Genomic DNA, 21,970 nt, shown 5'->3' on the forward strand with positions numbered 1-21,970 from the left:
AGAGTGGAAGTGTGACCTTCCTCCCACACTTGGGCATACCAGGGGTTGTGACTTTAAGTATATACCTCCCACCCTGGCTGGCTGATAAAAGGAGTCGTCCTCTGTAGCTCAAATGGTTAACTCCTTGCCTGGGAGGCAATAGAGCACAGGTTCGATTCCCAGTAAGGATATGGCTAGCTGATGAGAGCTAAATAGCTTGAAATAGATCTATACTAGTCTTCCTTTATTTATTTATCAGCACAAATAAAAAACACAAATATAACAAAGGCAACAGTAAAAATATTGGGTTTCTGTCTGGATGGACTCTTGTGACGAGCCTAATGACAGAGAGTGGAAGTGTGACCTTCCTCCCACACTTGGGCATACCAGGGGTTGTGACTTTAAGTATATACCTCCCACCCTGGCTGGCTGATAAAAGGAGTCGTCCTCTGTAGCTCAAATGGTTAACTCCTTGCCTGGGAGGCAATAGAGCACAGGTTCGATTCCCAGTAAGGATATGGCTAGCTGATGAGAGCTAAATAGCTTGAAATAGATCTATACTAGTCTTCCTTTATTTATTTATCAGCACAAATAAAAAACACAAATATAACAAAGGCAACAGTAAAAATATTGGGTTTCTGTCTGGATGGACTCTTGTGACGAGCCTAATGACAGAGAGTGGAAGTGTGACCTTCCTCCCACACTTGGGCATACCAGGGGTTGTGACTTTAAGTATATACCTCCCACCCTGGCTGGCTGATAAAAGGAGTCGTCCTCTGTAGCTCAAATGGTTAACTCCTTGCCTGGGAGGCAATAGAGCACAGGTTCGATTCCCAGTAAGGATATGGCTAGCTGATGAGAGCTAAATAGCTTGAAATAGATCTATACTAGTCTTCCTTTATTTATTTATCAGCACAAATAAAAAACACAAATATAACAAAGGCAACAGTAAAAATATTGGGTTTCTGTCTGGATGGACTCTTGTGACGAGCCTAATGACAGAGAGTGGAAGTGTGACCTTCCTCCCACACTTGGGCATACCAGGGGTTGTGACTTTAAGTATATACCTCCCACCCTGGCTGGCTGATAAAAGGAGTCGTCCTCTGTAGCTCAAATGGTTAACTCCTTGCCTGGGAGGCAATAGAGCACAGGTTCGATTCCCAGTAAGGATATGGCTAGCTGATGAGAGCTAAATAGCTTGAAATAGATCTATACTAGTCTTCCTTTATTTATTTATCAGCACAAATAAAAAACACAAATATAACAAAGGCAACAGTAAAAATATTGGGTTTCTGTCTGGATGGACTCTTGTGACGAGCCTAATGACAGAGAGTGGAAGTGTGACCTTCCTCCCACACTTGGGCATACCAGGGGTTGTGACTTTAAGTATATACCTCCCACCCTGGCTGGCTGATAAAAGGAGTCGTCCTCTGTAGCTCAAATGGTTAACTCCTTGCCTGGGAGGCAATAGAGCACAGGTTCGATTCCCAGTAAGGATATGGCTAGCTGATGAGAGCTAAATAGCTTGAAATAGATCTATACTAGTCTTCCTTTATTTATTTATCAGCACAAATAAAAAACACAAATATAACAAAGGCAACAGTAAAAATATTGGGTTTCTGTCTGGATGGACTCTTGTGACGAGCCTAATGACAGAGAGTGGAAGTGTGACCTTCCTCCCACACTTGGGCATACCAGGGGTTGTGACTTTAAGTATATACCTCCCACCCTGGCTGGCTGATAAAAGGAGTCGTCCTCTGTAGCTCAAATGGTTAACTCCTTGCCTGGGAGGCAATAGAGCACAGGTTCGATTCCCAGTAAGGATATGGCTAGCTGATGAGAGCTAAATAGCTTGAAATAGATCTATACTAGTCTTCCTTTATTTATTTATCAGCACAAATAAAAAACACATATATATATATATATATATATATATATATATATATATATATATATATATATATATATATATATATATATATATATATATATATATATATATATATATATACTTAAAGTCACAACCCCTGGTATGCCCAAGTGTGGGAGGAATTTATCAGCACAAATAAAAACACATATATATATATATATATATATATATATATATATATATATATATATATATATATATATATATATATATATATATATATATATATATATAGAGAGAGAGAGAGAGAGAGAGAGAGAGAGAGAGAGAGAGAGAGATGATAGATAGATAGATAGATAGATAGATAGATAGATAGATAGATATAGAGATATAGAGATATAGAGATATAGATATTGATATGATATATATGTGTGTGCAGGTGTGTGAATGTATGTGTGTACACACACACATACAAAAAATTATCTAGGCTACAAACCTCCAGACAATCAATAGATTTCATGAGAGAAGTACAGAAAATTCTTAACTTTTGCTGCCATCAGGTGTTCATCTACATGTTTGAAGACAAGCTGTGGTAGTCCTGCATGTATCAGGAATCTATTGCTGTCAATCACTATAGATTTATCCCTCTAATGTTGTATGGTGATTCTCTTGGCTATCCCTTATGTGTGATACATCCACAGTTGTTGCTTTCATAATTCCACATCTTGCAGATATAATCAAGCAGGATATTCTGTATATGTCCTTCACTATCAATAATCAAAACAAACTTAATATTTCTATGGCTTCCAGGATTTTATTTTACATAAGTGATTAAAAGGGAACAAAACTATGCCTAAAGTTTCCATAGAAGCACAAGCCTTTTAATAATTGTAACAGTTCAGATACAGAATTCTTCTTAATCATGAAATTATACTGTATGCCTTTGGCTAAACCACTTTGGCTGTTTAAAGTAAGAAACATCTGCAAAAAGATGCAGATGTAAATGTAAAACTATTCTGTGCCTTCTATTTCAGTACTTCTTTTCTTTGTGAGGAGGGTGTGAGGTTTGTTTTGTTGAAAATTCTTCAATGATACAGTGATTAAAATATGAAGGGATAATAATATTGAGCACTAAATGTAAGCATGTATAATACACAACAAAGTAGTTTTACTTCGATTCAGAACAATAAACCTAAATATTGATTTCTCTAGATGTAGCATATTATTAATCACAATTCAATTAATCAAATATTGCTAAGAATTCACATTATTTTGTCTCTTTCAATAATATTATATCTGGAAGAGGGTATTTCGTCTTTAGGCAGATCCATTTTTTTCACTTTATGAGTGAAAAATCACTGGCAATAGCACAATCCATCCACCATTTCTGAAAAGTAGGAATTTATGACATCTCCTATTCCTACCCTCAGCAAACAGCTAAAACAGTCTCTGCTTTGGTTTTTGGGCTGCAGATCAAAAGTAGATTTTTCCATCTTGGGCTACCTACAAGCCATGCTGACTGGTTACCATCTTGTACTATACCAGGAATTTCTTGAGTCCTTATTTACAATTGTCTAATATAGACTCTGGTAGGAATATCCTCTTTGTCTAGAACTTTGTCACTTTTGGTTCTTTTGCTTCAGGAAAAAGAGAAAAATTGTGCAGGTTTCTTTCTCTTTCTATTGATCCAGGAAGGGGAAAGAAGTGGAGGAATCTACCAATTAGCATGACAAAAATGGCCGGGACACAAATCCAGGGATCCCAGCAGCTAAAACAAAGGAATCTATATTGCAGATTTCAACCTGGAAAGAGATGTCTTAAAGTGGCCCTATCTCCAGCCAGATTATGCAAGAGATAAGCATCTGCAATATAGAGATGTGCCACTCTAGCTACTTACTCAATAAACAACTAAAGCATCCCTCAGATTATTTGAATATAGTCTGTGAAAGGAGCTCATCATATCCCTTGATAAATATCCATTATTCACATATTAGAAGTTTTTGATAAATGTTCAATCTGAAACTTAATCCATATAATGTTAGATTATTAATTTATATCCTGCATCCTGGGGCAATAAAAATTGTTGTTGGCATTCTGTGTAATAATCCCTAGGGTACTTGAAGGGTATCATCTCAGTCATTTTTCTCAAGTGTAAAAATTGAGGTCTTCTTTACTCTTTCTTTGTAAGACTTAGGTTCAAATAATTTTTCTTTCTTTCTCTGAACTTGTAACAGTTTCTTGGATTTTTTGGGGGAAAATATAGTGCCCAAAACACAACAGAATACAATACTCAAAATGGGATCAAATGACTGGGACTATTACTTCTAGTGATTTGGAACTGTTTTTATTGAGTCTAAAATTATATTTGTTCTTTTAGAAATCATGTAACTAGAATTCTAGAATCTTTCATACATTCATACACTAGCTATCTCACCTGAATTGTAACTTCAGTGACTTAGGTAAGCACTTTTTCCCACCTCTTTACCCATATCCTAAATAAAAATGTTGAAAGTAAAAAGTCCAGAATCCTGTGACACTGGAGTTAATACTAATTGATATCAACTGATGATCAGCATTTGTTGAGTGCAGATTTTGGACCTACTGTAGGAACTTAACACCCACCCCTCTCTAGAAGAATGAAATATTCTAGGAAATATTAAAAAGGCAGAATATTATACCTCCCTGGATGACAAAAGGAGAAATATGATCTTGGAAAGCACTCCCCCTCTTTGCTAATAGCCCCAGAAAGACTGGTGCCAACCAATCTACAAGACAAAAGGCTGGGCCAGCTTATCTACAACAAAAAAGACCTTCACCCTCAGGACATAATAGGATTAGCCTTCTACCACATGACACTTGGGAAGATTACATCACCCAGGAAGATTCAACCAAGCCTGGGACTCAAGACAATCTACAAAGTTACCCCTGCATGGCCCCATGGGAGTCTGACAATCAGAATGCATTTCTTATACAGGAACAGGAAGCTCCAAGGCAGGCTCAAGAGAGGGTATAAAAATCTCTCTCTCTCTCTCTCTCCCTCTCCCTCCCTCCCTGCCTCCCTCTCTCTCTCACACACACACTTTTTTGCCCAGTACCTCAAACTATGTGGTCCTATCCACCATTAAACTATGTTTCCAAGCAGTCTCCATGTTTCCAGTGTCTTTCTTCCCACTTGGAACAGAACCCAGATGGACACTTATTCCAACACTACTGTATATCCATATAATAGATGTTTGTAATAAAGGAAGAGAAATTCCATATCCAAAATGTTCGCACATGAAAGAAACACAGAAAAATAAAAGGCAAACCATGTAGCATTAAAATATATACAGTGTATAAGATACAAAAGATAAAATGGTGACCAAGCATTGTAACAAAACAACTAGAAAGGGATTCCTCTCAATTGAACCTTAATGTATGGGGGCGAAACTCAGATCTAAGTACTAGCATTTTATGCCTCCTACAAGAAATAATTGCTTCCTTTTACATTTTATCCTTCATTTAACACAACTGCTATCACTGAAAAGAAGAAAAGTGAATGAGGGAGATATAGTTGGTTAGTTTGGAACTGGTCTTTGATATTCATAGCCAATATTTTGCATTTAATAACTGCTCAAGATGTAGAATAAAAATGACCTTTACTTGGTTATTCATAGAAAATTTATATTAGTTTTTTACCTGCAATATATGTGGCACTTGTTCATTTGGTGTGACACCTGGTATCAGTCATTGCCATGTTATATCTCCATTTATGATCTAGAACTTTTAGAAATAATGTTATGACTTGAGATACCTGTCGTGATTTAAATATTAACTTTGCAATATTGTAAACCATACCCAAAAGAGTGGTTTAAAAAATGTTGCACCATTCCTATATCACTCAGAAGTCAATTACATACCAGAATGCAGGTTCAGAAAATAAGACATGGAAATAAATCTTTAAAACTCTCCATGCTTATCTCATGGAGCAATAGACTAGCTGGCTAAAGTAATGGAAGCTGAAATACAATATATCTAAGGTACACTGGGTTTGGGAAAACTTAATATTTACAATTCTGAAAGCTAGGCAGGATTGATGCTCATGACATCCACTTTCTCTTCAGGTTAACAGAATAGATATCAGATGGCAATTTTTGAGAAATTGAATTGATGGTGATCCTGGATTTTTTTATGACACTATTAAAGGAATAGCTGATAAAAAGTGGGCGTTTGGGCCATAAGGCAAAAAATAGAAAAATGAACTGCACTGCATATACTTTCATCCCATGAACAATTCCAAAGAAATATAAAAAAGAAATATTTTGTGCAGAACTTGCCTTCTGACATATTACTCCAACTCATACTTTCTTAGCATCTGCTTTTCTGCCAATATAGGATAACTTTTTATAATCAAACTAATAATATGTCCTTTATATGAGAAAGCAAATACTTCTGCTGATAATAGCATTTCACAAAGAAACAAAGAAGCAGGCAGTAATTAGTGAATGCTAATGGTTCCTTTAAGAAGTTAAATCACTCTATGTGAAAAAGTGTGCATTCAGATTTGGATATATATTGCTGGCAATCATGCAGACCTCTAAGGAAAATAGCTCTCCTCTCTGACTTTAGTAGGTTATTGGAGGTTGAAGGCAATGTATATGAACAGTTTCCCACATGTCTCTAGGAAGAAACACTGCTGACAAGTTTGTGCATGGTAAGAAGAGATTATGGAAATGTTGTATTTCAGACTTCTTTGAGCTCACTATTTGTATATATTTCTGCATCACCTGTCACTTGCTGTATAAATATAAAATATGCATTTGCCTCTTTGTAGATAAACATTAGTAAATCGAAATGCAAGTAACTGGGTCAGGGACAAAAAAGATAAGGCAGCCGCTACAAACACGATTAAAGTTCCACTCCCTTTTTATATGCATCCTATGTGCTATGCATGTAAAAAATGTATGTTTTTGAATGAACAGTTGTGACTATCTCTTTGTGACATTTTTGACCCTTCCCATCCCCTCATTTTCTGGATTTTTGTTTTATCTGAAACATTGTTTCCTTTTAGGAAGTCCTTTCTGTCTGTAAAGGGGGACTTCAAACTAGATTATGAGAGCCCTAATTTATTTTCAGGAGATATTTTCATTCTTATATTTTTTTTAAAAAAATTTTTAAATTATATATCTATATATCTATATATCTATATTTATTTTATTTATTTATTTATTTATTTATTTAAAGCTTTTAGATGCCGCCCAATCCCAAAGGACTCCGGGCGGCTTACAAGAAAATATATATATATATATATAAACATAACAACAATACAATTTAAATCAACAGTCATCCCTCATAAATTCATTCTAGTCGGGGTGGACCTCAACAGCCCCAGGCCTGCCGGAATAGCTTTCCTGAAGGCCATCAGAGTGGGTATGGTCCGGATTTCTGGGGGGAGCTGGTTCCAAAGAGTCGGAGCAGCCATCGAGAAGGCTCTCCACTGAGGGCCCGCCAGCCGACATTGTTTGGCCGATGGCACCCGAAGGAGGCCCAATCTATGGGATCTTACTGGTCGCTGGGAGGTATGTGTCAGCAGGCAGTCTCGAAGGTATCCTGGCCCTAAGCCATGTAGGGCTTTAAAGGTGATAACCAACACCTTGAATTGAGTCCGGAGACCAATAGGTAGCCAGTGCAGCTCATGGAGGATAGGTGTAACGTGGGTGTACTTCAGCACACCCACTATCACCCGTGCGGCCGCATTCTGAACTAACTGCAGTCTCCGAACGCTTTTCAAGGGTAGCCCCATGTAGAGCGCGTTACAATAATCCAGCCTCGAGGTGACTGACTATATATATATCTGTATGTATGCATGTATATGTATATATACATATACATGCATACATACAGATTGAGATTGAGATTGTCTTGGCAATGTTTTGGCGAGGTCCCACTCACCATCTTCAGGCTGGTGTTTTCGGCCTCGTGCTTCTGCGAGTAAAGCATGGTCAGAGCTGCCATTTTTCTATAAATTATGGTGGGGGTGTGTGGAGTGCTGGCTTTGCTGCTGTAAGTGGGTTGATTGGCTGTGTAGTTGCATCCTGATTGGTAGATGGAGTTGATGTTTGTAGATTGGTTGGCTGTTTCGTATCATCCTGTGTGGCTGAGGTGCTGGCTGTGTGTCCGACCTGGGTGGTGGGTGGGGTTCATTTGTTGACCAGGGCTGGTTTCCAGATATATATATATTCCAGATATATATATAAAGTTTACACTGAAAATGATAAAATAACAATCAAATAGTTTTTATTTTGGATGTTAGCTCCAAATCTGTATACTTTTCTGAGTTAAACATGAAAAATTAAATGACACAGAAGGTATGATATATAAACCAGTTTTTTCAGAATGCTGAGAAAGTGGGATTTAAAAATAAAATGAAATAGCTCACAAAAATATTAACTTTTACTAAAGCAGAAATATACAAAGTTTTGTGATCAAGTGTTCAAGGACAAAAAGTATTACCATTACCTTCCATGGATAGACTTGTCAATACTTCCCATGGATGTCCTTGTATCTGAGCTCCATTTGTCATTTCATTATGAATGGCTGAAAATGATTTGTGGTCAAGTGGGCATACATCTGGTCACCATGAATCGATTGAGGTTTGAGATTTCTCCTGAGCAGATTAAGTTTAGCGCGTGCCACAGACATATATTGTATCTGGTATCCAAAACTTAATACAAAGTAAGACATTGTAGATGGCTGTGGTTTTTATATGTGTAGATCTGATGTCATATTTTACAATTGTATCACTTAGTGATGGCAATTCTGGTCTCAATTGCCATCCTAAACCAAGGATTACTTGCAATTTCCCAGAATAGCTTTGGAGTCTGTGAACATCTTACCCTACAGATAATCATCTGTTTGAATCCCAATGGTACTTTGTGAAACTGTCCACATGTCTAAAACAGAGACATGACATGTATCAAGCTCTCTCCAGAGACAAAGGGTATTTGATAAGAATTATTTATTGTATTTAGCCATATCAAAAAGTTTGAATGTGAGATGGTACAGGGTATCCTTATTTTTATTTCAACTCTTAGGCTTTCTTTTCTTACTTACCTTCTGCTTGTTTATTGAAGATGTTCTCTGAACTCAGCTCTCTTGTCTCGATCAATATTTCTCAACTTTGTCAATTTTAAGATGTGTGGAGTTCCACCTGCAGAATTCCACAGCCAGAATGCTGTGTTCTTAGACTTTTATTATCAGAGCTTGTGGCTATTTTGATTTTTTGCTATCAGTGTAGGGTCATCAGAGTAGCATCATCAACACACCAGAAGCTCAGTTTTAAAAGGATGCTTATCTTCTTCCAACCAAGTTTCCTTTAATATATATGGCATGAATAAATAAGAGGAGAGTAAACACCTTACTGCTTAGCCAATCTGGAGCCAGTGTGTTACTCCATGTTCTGTCCTTGTTGTGGTTTCTTGACCTGTACATACATTTTGCAAGTAAATTTGGCATTATCCCATCTCCATACATTCTGCAATATGCACATCTTTCAACCTGGTACATTCACTAGATAGTAATAAAATACTTTTCTTCAAATTTGTTGCCACAACATTGATTTTGAAAACTATGTATTTCATGCAACATTAATGGTATGTTTCAGTATATTTTCTTTAATTTTTTTAATAATGGTTTTTAGAAAAGGCTAACTTCACAATACCACATAATCTTTACATGTTGATAATCTTCCTGCCAAGATGAATTTAAATCTTCCACAAAGCTTCATCATCTTAATAAAATATTATTAGGCTTCCAAGCTGAAAAAAATATTCTACTTAAAAGGAAATTTTGAAACAAAAAAAAAATAAAGCCCCAAATGTATTTCATCTAAGTAAAAGTATTGATCTACATGATAACACAAAGTTCAGTTCCCCACTTTACATAGTCCTCTCAGACCCAAATAAATTATTCCTGCCAATAAACAAAACCCCTAATCTTTTCCTTCCTGAAAAGGAAGTATTGCTAAGAAAGGAGAAAGAAATTGAGAGATCCAGCCCCTGCAATTGACCAGACCAAATAAGAAAACTGCAACACAAGGAAAGTTTGCCTGAACAACAAAGGGATTCTTCTTACACAATCAAACTTATCCAGTCCTATAATTTCCCATTCTACAATTCAAAATTCTTATAAAAATTCTTATTTTTCCATTACCCTTTCTCTCCTTTTGAAGCTGGAACTCAACTATGGTTTATTTCTTCTCAATATTGTACTTTTTTTCCTCTGAATTTTTCATGACTGACCTGTCTCCTTTCCAATCTTTTAAGTTATTGTAACAATATAGCATTAAAATATAAATGTATTAACTAACAGTAAATTTACATCCATAATAAATACAGTAAGTGTTCTCCCTTTTTGAATTAGAAAATCCTAGTTGTGATGCACTGTTGTCATTAGGACTCCTTATCTTGTGAAGAAGTGAAATAATATGTGTAATGAAATTTGTAGAAGGGTTTCTATATTTAGATAAACATTTAATATATATGTGTCGCCTTTTGACCTGATACCATTTTCAATAAATTGGTTTTATTTATGAAGTATTAGATATTATTTTGCTAGGCTACATTATTCATCATTGGATTGGAGACTCTAAAAAGTGGGATGTCCAAGGGTTAGGGTTGAAAAAATACTGTTACATTTTATTTATTTATTAAATTTATTTGCCATACATCTTGTAACAAAACAACTCTGGGAAGCAAATTTAATAACTAAATAAATAAAAGAAGTGTAACAGTATTTCTCCAACTCTTAAGACATTTATATATTGTCTTTTTTTCTAGGAACTTGAAATAATATATTGTTCTCTCTTTTAGGGCATTGATTTACCCTAAGTCAGGCTGAGATATTATCACCAAGTCAAAGCTATACTGTGAACTTCAAAGCAAAGTAGGGATTTGTATGTAGGTCATCCAAATCCTTGGTTGTCATTCTAACCATTAAAGCTTGGTCTTTCCTGAAAATTGCAAAGTTTGTTAGCAGGTAACTCACTTCTAGAACTAATCAAGTTTCATATTATATTCATATTATATAATCTTAATATTTAATATTAGACTAATATTATTTCAGCATCTTCTGAATAAATAGAATGGTGCCAATCATTTGGTTGTGAGAGCACATTTGCTGTTCTCAAGCATGTTGGCCCGTGACCCGTCAAAACCGCGGAGGACAAAAGCGCACTCGACGAAAGCGCGCATGTGACGTCATCACAGCGCGACGAAAAAAATTAAAAATTGAAATAAAATTAAAATTAAAGCAAGCCGATTCACATAAAGGTAAGGGTTAGGGTTAGGGTTAGGGTTAGGGTTAGGTTAAGGGTTAGGGTTAGGTTTAGAGCGTTAGGGTTACGTTTAGCGTTAGGTTAAGGGTTAGCGTTAGGTTTAGCGTTACGTTAACGGTTAGGTTTAGGGTTAGATTTAGGGTTAGGTTAAGGGTTAGGGTTAGGGTTAGGGTTAGGTTTAGGGTTAGGTTTGGGGGGGTTAGGGTAAGGTTTTAGCTTTATTTTTACATTTTTCGATCACAGCGCGATGTTTTCGTCGCGCTGTGATGACGTCAAATGCGCGCTTTCGTCGAGCGCGATTTTGTCCTCCGCGATTTTGTGGTGGAACCTGTTGGCCATCTTCAAAGAATTGTTGCCTTGATAGATAAAGCTAAGCAACATTTCCATACTAGAATGCAAAAGTCCTGTATCACTCTTGCTTTCTCTTTTTCTGAAATAGATGGATTCCAAAACAAAACAATGGAATACAGCCCCCTTTCATTTTTATGTATCCAAATTGCTTCCAGAATGCACGTGAGGCCTGGCAATATTTTTTGGAAAGACAGTTGATGCTTGAAGCAGGTGCTCTACTACAGCACACTAGCTTCACTCTTTTTTAATTGAAAGAATTTGAAGATAAAAAAGAACAGTTTTATCGGTTCCTTCAGCACCACAGACCTTCCCTTCAAAATAAATAAGAAATCCTGCAACAAAGAAGATTGATTCCTAAAACCAGCGACTCTGAAGTGTCACCGACTTAGTCCAAAGAATGTTGTTTTAACAGGGATTAAATACGAGGGATTCAAACTTTGCCTTAGGTTCAGCAGTTTGTCTCTAAAACGGTACTGCAGTGATTTCCACGCAAGCCCTCAGACAACGCGCAGGACTTGGAAAAGAGCCGGGCCTTTCCCACAGGGAAACGGCGACAGCCAGCATCTCAGGAAGAGGGGAAGAGACGGAGCTTTTGCTGGACCCGCTTGCCATCCTTCCAGCCGCCGAAAGGAGAAGCTGCGAGGGCATCCCTTCCATCGCGCGACGCCTTCCTCTCCCCAGCTGTTAATCACCGCCCCCCGGGCACAGACGCCCCGGCAGCTGTGTTGTTGTTGTGGCGGCGGCGACTGCCTCCAGAACCCCATTGCCGGGCACCCTCTACCGGCGCGGCAGCAGTCACGGCCGCATCCCGGCTGGGCTGAGGGTGGGGGAGGAGGAGGAGTGGGAGGGGACAGGCCGCCGCCAAGCGGCAGAGACCTCACAGACACGTCAAGCTCGCAGCGCCGTCAGCCGCCACACGGGACCGGGGCAAAGCCGGAGGGTGTGTGTGTGGAGGGGGGGTGGAAGGGGGGACACTGTCTTTCTGCTGTGTCGCCCAGCAACTGGAAGCGGCTTCTTGTAGCGGGCGAGAGAGGCGGCCCGGCTTCTCCATCTTCTCGCTGGGCAGGGCTGGGCTGGGCTGGGCTGGGCCCCGGCGCGGGGTGGGGGGGGGGGTGGGCGTCGGCGGCAGCCAAGCACAAGGATGCTTGCAAAGTGAACACCTCCCGTTCGAGAAAAGGGTGGCGCGGCAACCCAGATGCAAAGCCCAGGAGGCGACCTGGACGGCGGTGCCCCCTCCGCGGCCGCCGCCGCCTCCTCCTCCCCCTCTTCTTCCACCCCCTCGCCAATGGCGCCGGGAGGAGTCGGAGAGGGCAATGGCCGTGGCCGGGCCCCGGATGGCGTCCCCAGCATGAACCCACGGCGGCCTCAGGAACTGCTGGAGGAGGTGGAGAAACTGCGGGAGGAGAACGACACCCTCAAGGTGAACGGGGGTGGCAGGTGGTGGTGAGGGGGGGGGGAGAAAGGTGTGGCACAGGCTGAATTGAGGATGGGGGATCTTTTATTCTCCAAACAAGAACCCATATTACATTACAGGCGAGCAATTGAGCAAATAGGGCCCTTCGTCCATCTGTTTTCCTAGCTGCGTTTGGTGGTGGTGGGGGAGTATTAATGTTGCTTGCCCTACCTCACATCACGTATTGCCCAGGAATATCATCGGTCAAAACTCTCCTTTCTGTTTTCTAGAGGTGAGGCTTCTACCCTTCCCTTTCCCCCAATTTGTTAATAGATGTTGAAGTGTGGCCTGGACCATTTCAGATATGATAAATAAGATGTTTTAAAGCTATGGGTTTTTTCCCTGGGCCTTATCCATTTGCATGGAATCATTGTGGTCCTTTATATGGCAGGCCACAATGGATAGGCCCATATGGCATTCCAAACCAACTTAAACAAAGCATTTTAAGATTTACAGGAGTGTGATAGCCCAACCTGTGATTTTCTGTAGGTAATTTTTACGGTGGAAAAAGACACATTGTTTGTGCAGCTGTGCTTCTCTGGTCCATGCGTCTCAATTACTGCGTACTTCTCCTGTGTGCTGCTCCGGGAATCCAATCATGGGTTAACTTAGCCTTCTAGCCTTGAGACTGAGTATGCAAATATCAAAGTTACGCCTCCTCTGACTGGACTTCCGTTTCCTCCCCAGTCCTTATTACTCAGTCAAGCCTACGAGACTTATTTTCAACGCTCTCTTGATTAATTGCTAATATTTCAGGGTTAAGGATGAAATTACTTGGTTTTTCACTGTGGATTTCTTACTGGATTGGAGGTAAAGCGGCAGATTGCTGTCAGCAGATTCCTCCCTCGCTATTTCCCTTAAAGCGATATCGGATCGCTGCAGCTGGAGTGGGGCGTTCTCCGCCTGCCCTCCCTTATCATCAGCGCGCAAGGAAGCTGAGTCTCCCAGCGCTGCCACCCCTGCCGGATAGCACCCGCCCGCGGGCGCGGTCAGATCCGAGGCTTTGGCTTGTCGGAGCGGGCTCCCCCCCTCCCCGCCTCCCTCCTTTGTGCCCTCGCTGGAGCGGCTGCCGGAGGATTATACGGATCGGCTGTTTGGGAATTTCCCCTGCGGTTCCTTTGAATTTCGCGCCTTTGAAGCCGGTGACCTTATTTGGAAGCGCTTTTCACGCATGCGCTCTAACGCCTGGGATGAGAAGGCAGATTTTGTTCGCGCGCTTGAGTCTGCGCACTGCTTCCGCCCCTCCCTTTTCCCTCACTCGAGTTTGCTGACTCAGGGAGGAGGTCGCTTCTCTTGGTCTCTGCTTCCACGTGGCGTTCTTGGCGAAGTGCTTTCAATTGCATTCCTTTGTCTCGCTGATTGAGCTCTTTCAAATTCATATCATGGCTGATCAATTGCAAGGTACTGTCCGGCCAGTTTCTGAGCCCCGCTCCCCTGGCGAGGGAGGGGCCAGCCCTGGGCCCAACAGGGCCGCGACCAGGGCCTCTACTAGTAGGCCTCGAGCCTCATCTACTGTTCGGGATAAGTCGCACAAGCGCAAGGACAAGGCCAAAGTTCCCCCCAAGGCATCTGGGGCTCCCATTTCTTCCCCTCCGGTTTTGGTTCAGCAGCCTGTGTCTCCGGTGAGGGTTGTTGAGCAGGGTTGGTCTCCTGATATTCAGCTTCCCCAGGGCCCTATTCCTGAGGTAGGGGCTTTCGGGCCTCGTTCTCCCCCAATTATTTCGGAGGCTAGTGGGGCTTCTCTTCGTTCACCTCCACGCGCTGGGCCCTCTGCCACGTTCACCCCCACAGCTGCAGGCCTCAGGCCTCTGGAGGGCCAGGATTTGGGCCTTTCTGCTGAATTCTACAGCATGATCTCAGAGGCTATTTCCAGAGGGGTGGATGCGGAATTAGCACGTAGATCCCAGGTCTCCAGGCCTACTCTGGCCTACTCAGGCCTGGCTCCCCAAGCAGTACAAGGGGATTCTTCCATTCTGCAAACTGATCCTCCTTCCCCTTTACACTCTGTGTTTAGCGCACAGTCTCCTTTAGTGGAGGAAGGTGAAATCCAGGATAGGGAACTCTCTGGTGACGAGGGCCTTCCTGTGGACCAGCCTCCGCCCCCTGGGCTTTTCAGGCACACTCTTTTCAAATCCCTGCTATATAAGGCCAAGACTACCACCCACATGGGGGAGGCAATTTCTGCAGAAAGTGCTGCTGTGGGCCTGGATGCCACCGAGCGGCTCTTTGCTGAGCAGGTGGCTCTGCAGGATTTTATCCCATCTCCCAAGCTTTTTCTTGATTTGATCCAAAAGCAGTGGGATGAGCCGACCGCGGTTAAGCCCCCTGGGTCTGGTGATAGGAAGCTTTTCACATCTTCCCCAGAGTTGGAGGCCCTCCTGCAGTTTCCCACAGTGGATGCTCCCATAGCTGCTCTTGCTTCACCGGCGTTAATTCCTTCTGAAATTTCGGAAGGATTGAAGGCCGAGGACCGCAAGGCCGAATCGGTCCTTCGCAAGACTCATCAGGCAGCAGCGTGGGCCTTGCGATCAGCCACTGCAGCTTCCTTCTTTAATAGGACTTCTTTAGTTTGGCTGAGACAGCTACAGGAAAGGCTGGATCCGGAGGAACTGCGCCTCCATCAGGATGTCACCAAACTGATAGCGGCCCTAGAGTTTTCTGCTGATGCCACCCTTAGCGCGGCAAAGTTTGCTTCCCGAGCCGTGGCTTCCAATGTGGCTTCTCGCCGTTTGCTCTGGCTCCGCCACTGGCAAGCTGATATCAAATCCAAGTGGCGTCTAGCATCCACGCCCTTTAAGGGCGGGGCCTTGTTTGGTTCAGTGCTGGATCCAATTCTCATTGAGACTCGGGACAGACGTAGGGTGCTTCCCTCCACAAGTGCCCGTGTGGCCAGAAGGCCACAGCCTTATGGTAGACGGCAGCCCTTTCGGTCTGGGGACTCGGGGTTTACCTCTGCCCCCTATGTCCCCAACTATACCAGGGGGTTCTCCCAGGCACAGGACCGTGGCCAGGACCGAGCCGGGGCCAGAGACAGGGGGCGCCAGCAGAGTCAGGCGCAGAGTAGACGGTCATTCCGAGGAGCGGGCAACCGATCCTTTCGCAGATACCGCTGACTCGCAGGAGGTAGGGCCCATAGGAGGACGTCTCTTGGCCTTCGCCCACCGGTGGGCGGAGCTCACGTCAGACGCCTGGGCCCTTCAAGTAGTGAGTTTGGGTCTCACGCTAGAATTTCTATCCATCCCCCCGAGGAGGTTCATCAGGTGCCCTGTGCCCAGGTGCCCGTCAAAGCGGCGCCTTATGGACACCGAGATATCTCATCTTCTCACCATCAGGGCCATAGAACAAGTTCCCAAAGGGCAGGGAGGCCTAGGGTTTTATTCCATCTTGTTCCTAGTACCAAAGAACTCCGGGGGATGGAGGGCAATCCTAGATTTGAAACAGCTCAATCAGTATATCAAATACCAAAAATTCAAAATGCACTCTCTGAAGAGCATATTGGCTTCCATCCGCCAAGGCGACATGATGACTTCCATAGACATCAAAGAAGCGTACCTCCATGTGCCCATTCATCCGGCACATCGGAAGTTCCTGCGGTTTCACTTCAACGGCCGTCATTATCAATACCGGGCCTTGCCATTCGGCCTTTCCTCGGCCCCGCGCACGTTCACCAAGCTTCTGGCGGTATTGGCAGCCTCCCTTCGCTCAATTCCAATACGCATCAATTGTTATTTGGACGACGTGTTGGTGCTGTCGTCCTCTCGAGATCAGGCCCTCCGAGACCTACAGGTCACGATGGACGCATTGCGGGACCATGGCTTTGTCCTCAATCTGCCCAAGAGCCACCTGCGCCCAACCACGTCCCTCCTTCATCTGGGAACCACCATCAACTCGATGTCGTGCGAGGTTTTCCTGTCCCCGGAAAGGAGGCAGAGCATATACCGCCTAGCGCATCATGCGCTATCCCATCGGCGAGTACCGCTGCTGTCGCTTTCCAAACTGCTAGGGAAGATGATCTCCTGCATCAGCGTGGTGCCCTGGGCCAGGTTCCATGCGCGTCCTCTCCAGTGGTTCCTGCTGCCCTTCCAAAGAGCGCATACCAGTCATTCCCACATCAAGGTGCAGCTCCCGGGCAAGGCCAGGCGGTCCCTGCATTGGTGGATGTCGTCCAGGCTCCTCAGGGGATGTCCATTCAAGGAGCCGGACCGAGTTCAAGTTACAACGGACGCCAGCTTATTCGGATGGGGGGCCCATGCCCTGGACAAGGTGGCCCAAGGTCGATGGTCGGATCAGGAGCTGGCGAACAGCATAAACTGGCTGGAGTTGCGGGCCATCCGTCTGGCTCTCCTGGAATTTCGGGACATTGTATCTCATCACCATGTGTTAATCCTGACCGACAATGTGGCCTCCAAGGCTCACATCAACCGCCAAGGGGGAACGCAGTCCAGAGCTCTGATGCTGGAAGCGGAAAGGTTGTTCCATTGGGCGGAGCCCAGGCTCTCATCGATTCGGGCGGAGCACATCTCGGGCGAAGCCAACACTCAGGCGGACTGGCTGAGCAGAGCGACTGTGGATCAGGGGGAGTGGCAGCTCCACCCCATTCTCTTCCAGGAGCTCTCTCGCCGCTTCGGCCTGCCCGAGGTGGATCTGTTCGCTCACCCGCACAACGCACAACTTCCCCGGTTTTACTCCCGATACCAGGCTCCGGGGGCGGAGGGGGTAGACGCTCTACGCAGCCGTTGGCCGGCCGGCCTTCTCTATGCCTTTCCTCCTCTCCCGATCCTTCCGTCGGTCATTCAGAAGATCTTGACAGAACAGGCGGAAGTGCTGCTGGTCGCTCCAATGTGGCCCAGACGTCCCTGGTACGCAGACCTCGTCCATCTGTCCGTTTCGCGTCCTTGGAGGATCCCGGACGACAAGATTCAGCTCCACCAAGGGGCTCTCCGGCACCCGGGCCCTCAGCTGTTGCAGTTAGCCGTGTGGCACGTGAGCGGGAGATGCTAGCGGCCCTCCACTATTCAGACGAAGTCATCTCTACAATTCAAGCGGCCCGTCGCCCGTCGACTACCCGTATTTACGAAGCTACCTGGCAGGCCTTCTGCCGCTGGTGCCGACGCACCGGGGTCGATCCCATCAAGGCCTCGGTGCCCCAGGTTCTGGATTTCTTGCAGTCCGGCCTCAACAAGGGGTTGGCACCAAACACACTTCGCCGGCAGGTCACAGCCTTGTCAACGGTGGTCGGGGGTGGCCAAGGCCGCTCCTTATCCCAGCACTTGCGAGTTCGAACCTTCCTTAAGGGTGCTTCCAACTTACGACCGCCGACGGTACATCGTTATCCCACGTGGGATTTGACCTTGGTTCTCAGGGCCCTTACAGCTGCCCCCTTTGAGCCTCTACATTCCATCAGCCTCCGCTTGCTGACACTCAAGACGGCTTTCCTGGTGGCCATAACATCGGCCAGGAGGGTGTCGGAGCTAGCAGCCCTTTCGGTTCGTGCAGATCTTTGCATCTTCCACCCGAACAAGGTAGTGCTTCGTTTGGATCCGACCTTTCTTCCAAAGATAAACTCGTTGTTTCACAGAACTCAAGAACTTGTCCTGCCGGACTTTTGTCCTCACCCGTCTCATCCGCGGGAACGTCAGTGGCACCATCTGGATGTGCGCAGGGCTCTTCGTCGCTATGTGAAGCGCACGGCGTCGTTCCGAAGATCGGAGGCCCTGTTCGTCTCCTTCCAGCCATCTTCAATGGGACAGAAGGTGTCCTCCCACACCATCGGCCGATGGTTGAAAGCTTGCATTGCGTTGGCGTATGACACCCACTCCAGACCGGTTCCAAGGCGAATCACTCCTCATTCCACCAGGAGTGCGGCCACCACAGCGGCCTGGGCGACGCAAGCGTCTGTGGAAGAGATTTGCAGGGCGGCCACTTGGGCATCCCCCTCGCCTTTTATTCGCCACTACAAGATTGATGTCTTCGCCTCGGCCGAGGCGTCCTTTGGGCGGAGAGTGTTGCAAAGGGTCCTTCCGTCTGCGGAGGAGCCTGACCAGCCTAGCTCCCGCCCTGGGAGTTCATTGCTTTGATATATCCCATGATTGGATTCCCGGAGCAGCACACAGGAGAATGACCGTTGTCTTACCTGAACGGTCCTTCTATGGGTGCTGCGAAGGGAATCCAAACCCGCCCGCAGCTTCGGCTGGTCAGGGCTCCATTGACTGTGACTCTCTGACTTGTTACTGACTGGACTTGACTCCGTAGTGCCGGATGACTTGCGGCTTGTTTGAGGATTGACATAATGCTTCTTCGGTGGACTTCGTAATAAGAACTGGGGAGGAAACGGAAGTCCAGTCAGAGGAGGCGTAACTTTGATATTTGCATACTCAGTCTCAAGGCTAGAAGGCTAAGTTAACCCATGATTGGATTCCCTTCGCAGCACCCATAGAAGGACCGTTCAGGTAAGACAACGGTCAATTTTGTAAAATGATTAATGATTGATATGTTGAGAAACGATCTTGTTCTAGCATGTTAAAAAGAATACTGAATAAAATATTATTTTATTTTATTTTTCAGAACATAATACTTTTTTACACCACAGTTTATTTCTACTGCAGAGAAAATAATAGGTTTAAAAGATCTGTTTAAAAATCAAACTATACTGTACGATTATTGATAACATTGCTTACCATCATTCATTTTTAAGTTCTGATATTGTGTTGTGGATTTGAAATATCTATAGTATCCTCATATAGATAAACTGACACATACTTTGGACTTCAGATGCCAAGATTGGATAATTAATACCTACTATGATTTTATTGTAGATTAATGATACGGGTGTCAAAGCATGGTAATACTCATTCAGTATGCACAAGGGATTAACTGATATATTGGTGTAATCTTAAATCTCAATTTCCTTGAAAAAATGCATATAATGCCTATAAATTATCTTAAATCTCATTTTTCTTTTTTAAAAAAACTATACGAAGTACCATTGTATAATGTGTTTCTACCTCTTCTCATTGGATGCCAGAATGAGATAGATGAGATGAGAACTGAGATGGATGAGATGAGGGACAGCTTTTTTGAAGAGGATGCATGCCAGCTACAGGAAATGCGTCATGAATTGGAGAGGGCTAACAAAAATTGTAGGATTCTACAGTATCGTCTTCGGAAGGCAGAGCGCAAAAGGCTTCGTTATGCACAAACTGGAGAGATTGATGGAGAACTTCTTCGTAGTTTGGAGCAGGATCTGAAGGTACTTCTGGGTTCGAAGTTGGCAAAGTGATAGAACATTAATGAGATCTTTCCTAAAAAAAACTAAATGCAAAATGTCTGTTTTTAGATTATTCTTGTTTGTATATTTATCCTTTTCCAGTAATTGGAGAGTGAGTCCCCAGGTATTCTGAGCTCCATTGCTTTTACAGTTGTTCTCAAGATCCTTTGTATGATATGAGCCACAATCCTTATTTAAAGGAGTGACTTTATATGGAAATGAAACCTTTTTGAACTTTTTGGGACACACATACCTTCCTTCACATATTCCTTCTAATCTAAATATATGAAAAAGTAGATAATATACTACAAATGCTTTAACACAATAGGAAAATATAAATGTGGTTAATTGATCAAAATATCAAGGACATAGATCTATTACTTGATACAAGTAAAACAGATTTTCCCGTTTCCTTACCAGATTTGCATCTAAACTTTATCTTTAGAATATTTATAAAAATGAGGTATATAGTTATAATTTTATGATTTTTTTGTAGTAAGGCTGTCAGACAATTAAATTATTTTTATTTTTATTGCTAGCATTTTATTGACAGCTTTTTGAAAAGCAAATGAATCACAGTTGCATCTTTCTGGCAAATAAAAGCTTCATGATTGCTTCCAACACTTCTTTTTTTGTATTTGATATAGAAGAACTAGATCAAAAAAGCATTCTCATGCATACCTGTGTAGAAATCAGTGCTCTTGTAAGTGATGCTTATATCTGACCAGATGGGAATTTAAGCCTCATAGTTTTTAAAGTTTAAATTTGCTCACGGGATGCTAATAGATAAATAACTAATACAGAATAACTAACACAAAGTCACCCTGAGAGTAAGATAGGCAGTATCTTACAAATAAATTTGACAAATAGCATACAGTAATGTGATGATTCCAATTGAAGAGAATTATCTATAGTTATCTATATCTATAGTTCGGGATTGAAATGTGGTATTCCCGGTGCTCTTTGAGCTTGGTTGTTTTATTGAAGAAGTTTTATTACCCATCCAGGTAACATCAATACCTTGCATAAATCAGTTCTAGAGAATACAACATTTATCTTTATGGTAGAGTGAGAAGGCCTAGATAAATAAAACAGTTTACCTAGATACTTTCACTTTACAACATGGCATATTTCTTTGTTTGTACTTGAATATAGTTGAATCTGAGCTATGTTGTATTATTTTGAAAAAAATATTAGAATAAAATTATGTATATATTTTTTTAAATGAATTGGTATAGTAATTGGTAGAGACCTAAATCAGGAAACAGCCTGTTAAATTTTGAAGAGAATATCAAGTTGTACAGTTACAAATAGCAATAGCACTTAGACATATACCGCTTCACAGCCCTCTCTAAGCAGTTTACAGTCAGCATATTGCCCCCAACAATCTGGGTCCTCATTTTACCGACTTCGGAAGGATGGAAGGCTGAGTCAACCTTGAGCCTGGTGAGATTCGAAAGCTGACAGTCAGCAGAAATAGCCTGCAATACTGCATTCTAATCACTGCGACACCACAGTTCTAATTGTCTTTTAATTAAATTGTTTAAGATATAGATCAATGTGTATGGTGGGGAAAGCACTAAATCTGAAAAATATACATTGACATATAATTTAGTAAAAAATTCACAACTCATTTTCACATACTTCATAAGTATTCCATCTTATAGTGGCATGCCAGAAACAAAGCATTTAAAAAAATAAATACATATGAGAGCTTCTTAAATCTTATCAATAAAA

The 21,970-nt window shown here is 42.9% G+C and overlaps 1 protein-coding gene across 6 annotated transcripts in view; it reads left to right on the forward strand.

The window, feature by feature from the left end:
• Positions 1–12,622: 12,622 nt before the first annotated feature.
• Positions 12,623–21,970, forward strand: part of LOC106557418 (microtubule cross-linking factor 3) — a 33,023-nt gene continuing 23,675 nt past the window's right edge. For all 6 annotated transcript variants that reach the window (XR_001314113.2, XR_001314115.2, XM_014076667.2 and 3 more), the window contains exons 1-2: positions 12,623–12,933; positions 19,991–20,215. Coding sequence is in view for 4 of the 6 variants with exons in the window: in XM_014076667.2 (XP_013932142.2) it covers positions 12,709–12,933; positions 19,991–20,215 (450 nt within the window). In the remaining 2 variants the exon portion in view is untranslated. The remainder of the gene's footprint in view (positions 12,934–19,990; positions 20,216–21,970) is intronic.

This window comes from Thamnophis sirtalis, unplaced genomic scaffold (genome assembly GCF_051295495.1).
Source record: "Thamnophis sirtalis isolate CommonGarterSnake01/CBP01778 unplaced genomic scaffold, rThaSir2_p1.2 scaffold_6, whole genome shotgun sequence".
NCBI lineage: Eukaryota > Metazoa > Chordata > Lepidosauria > Squamata > Natricidae > Thamnophis > Thamnophis sirtalis.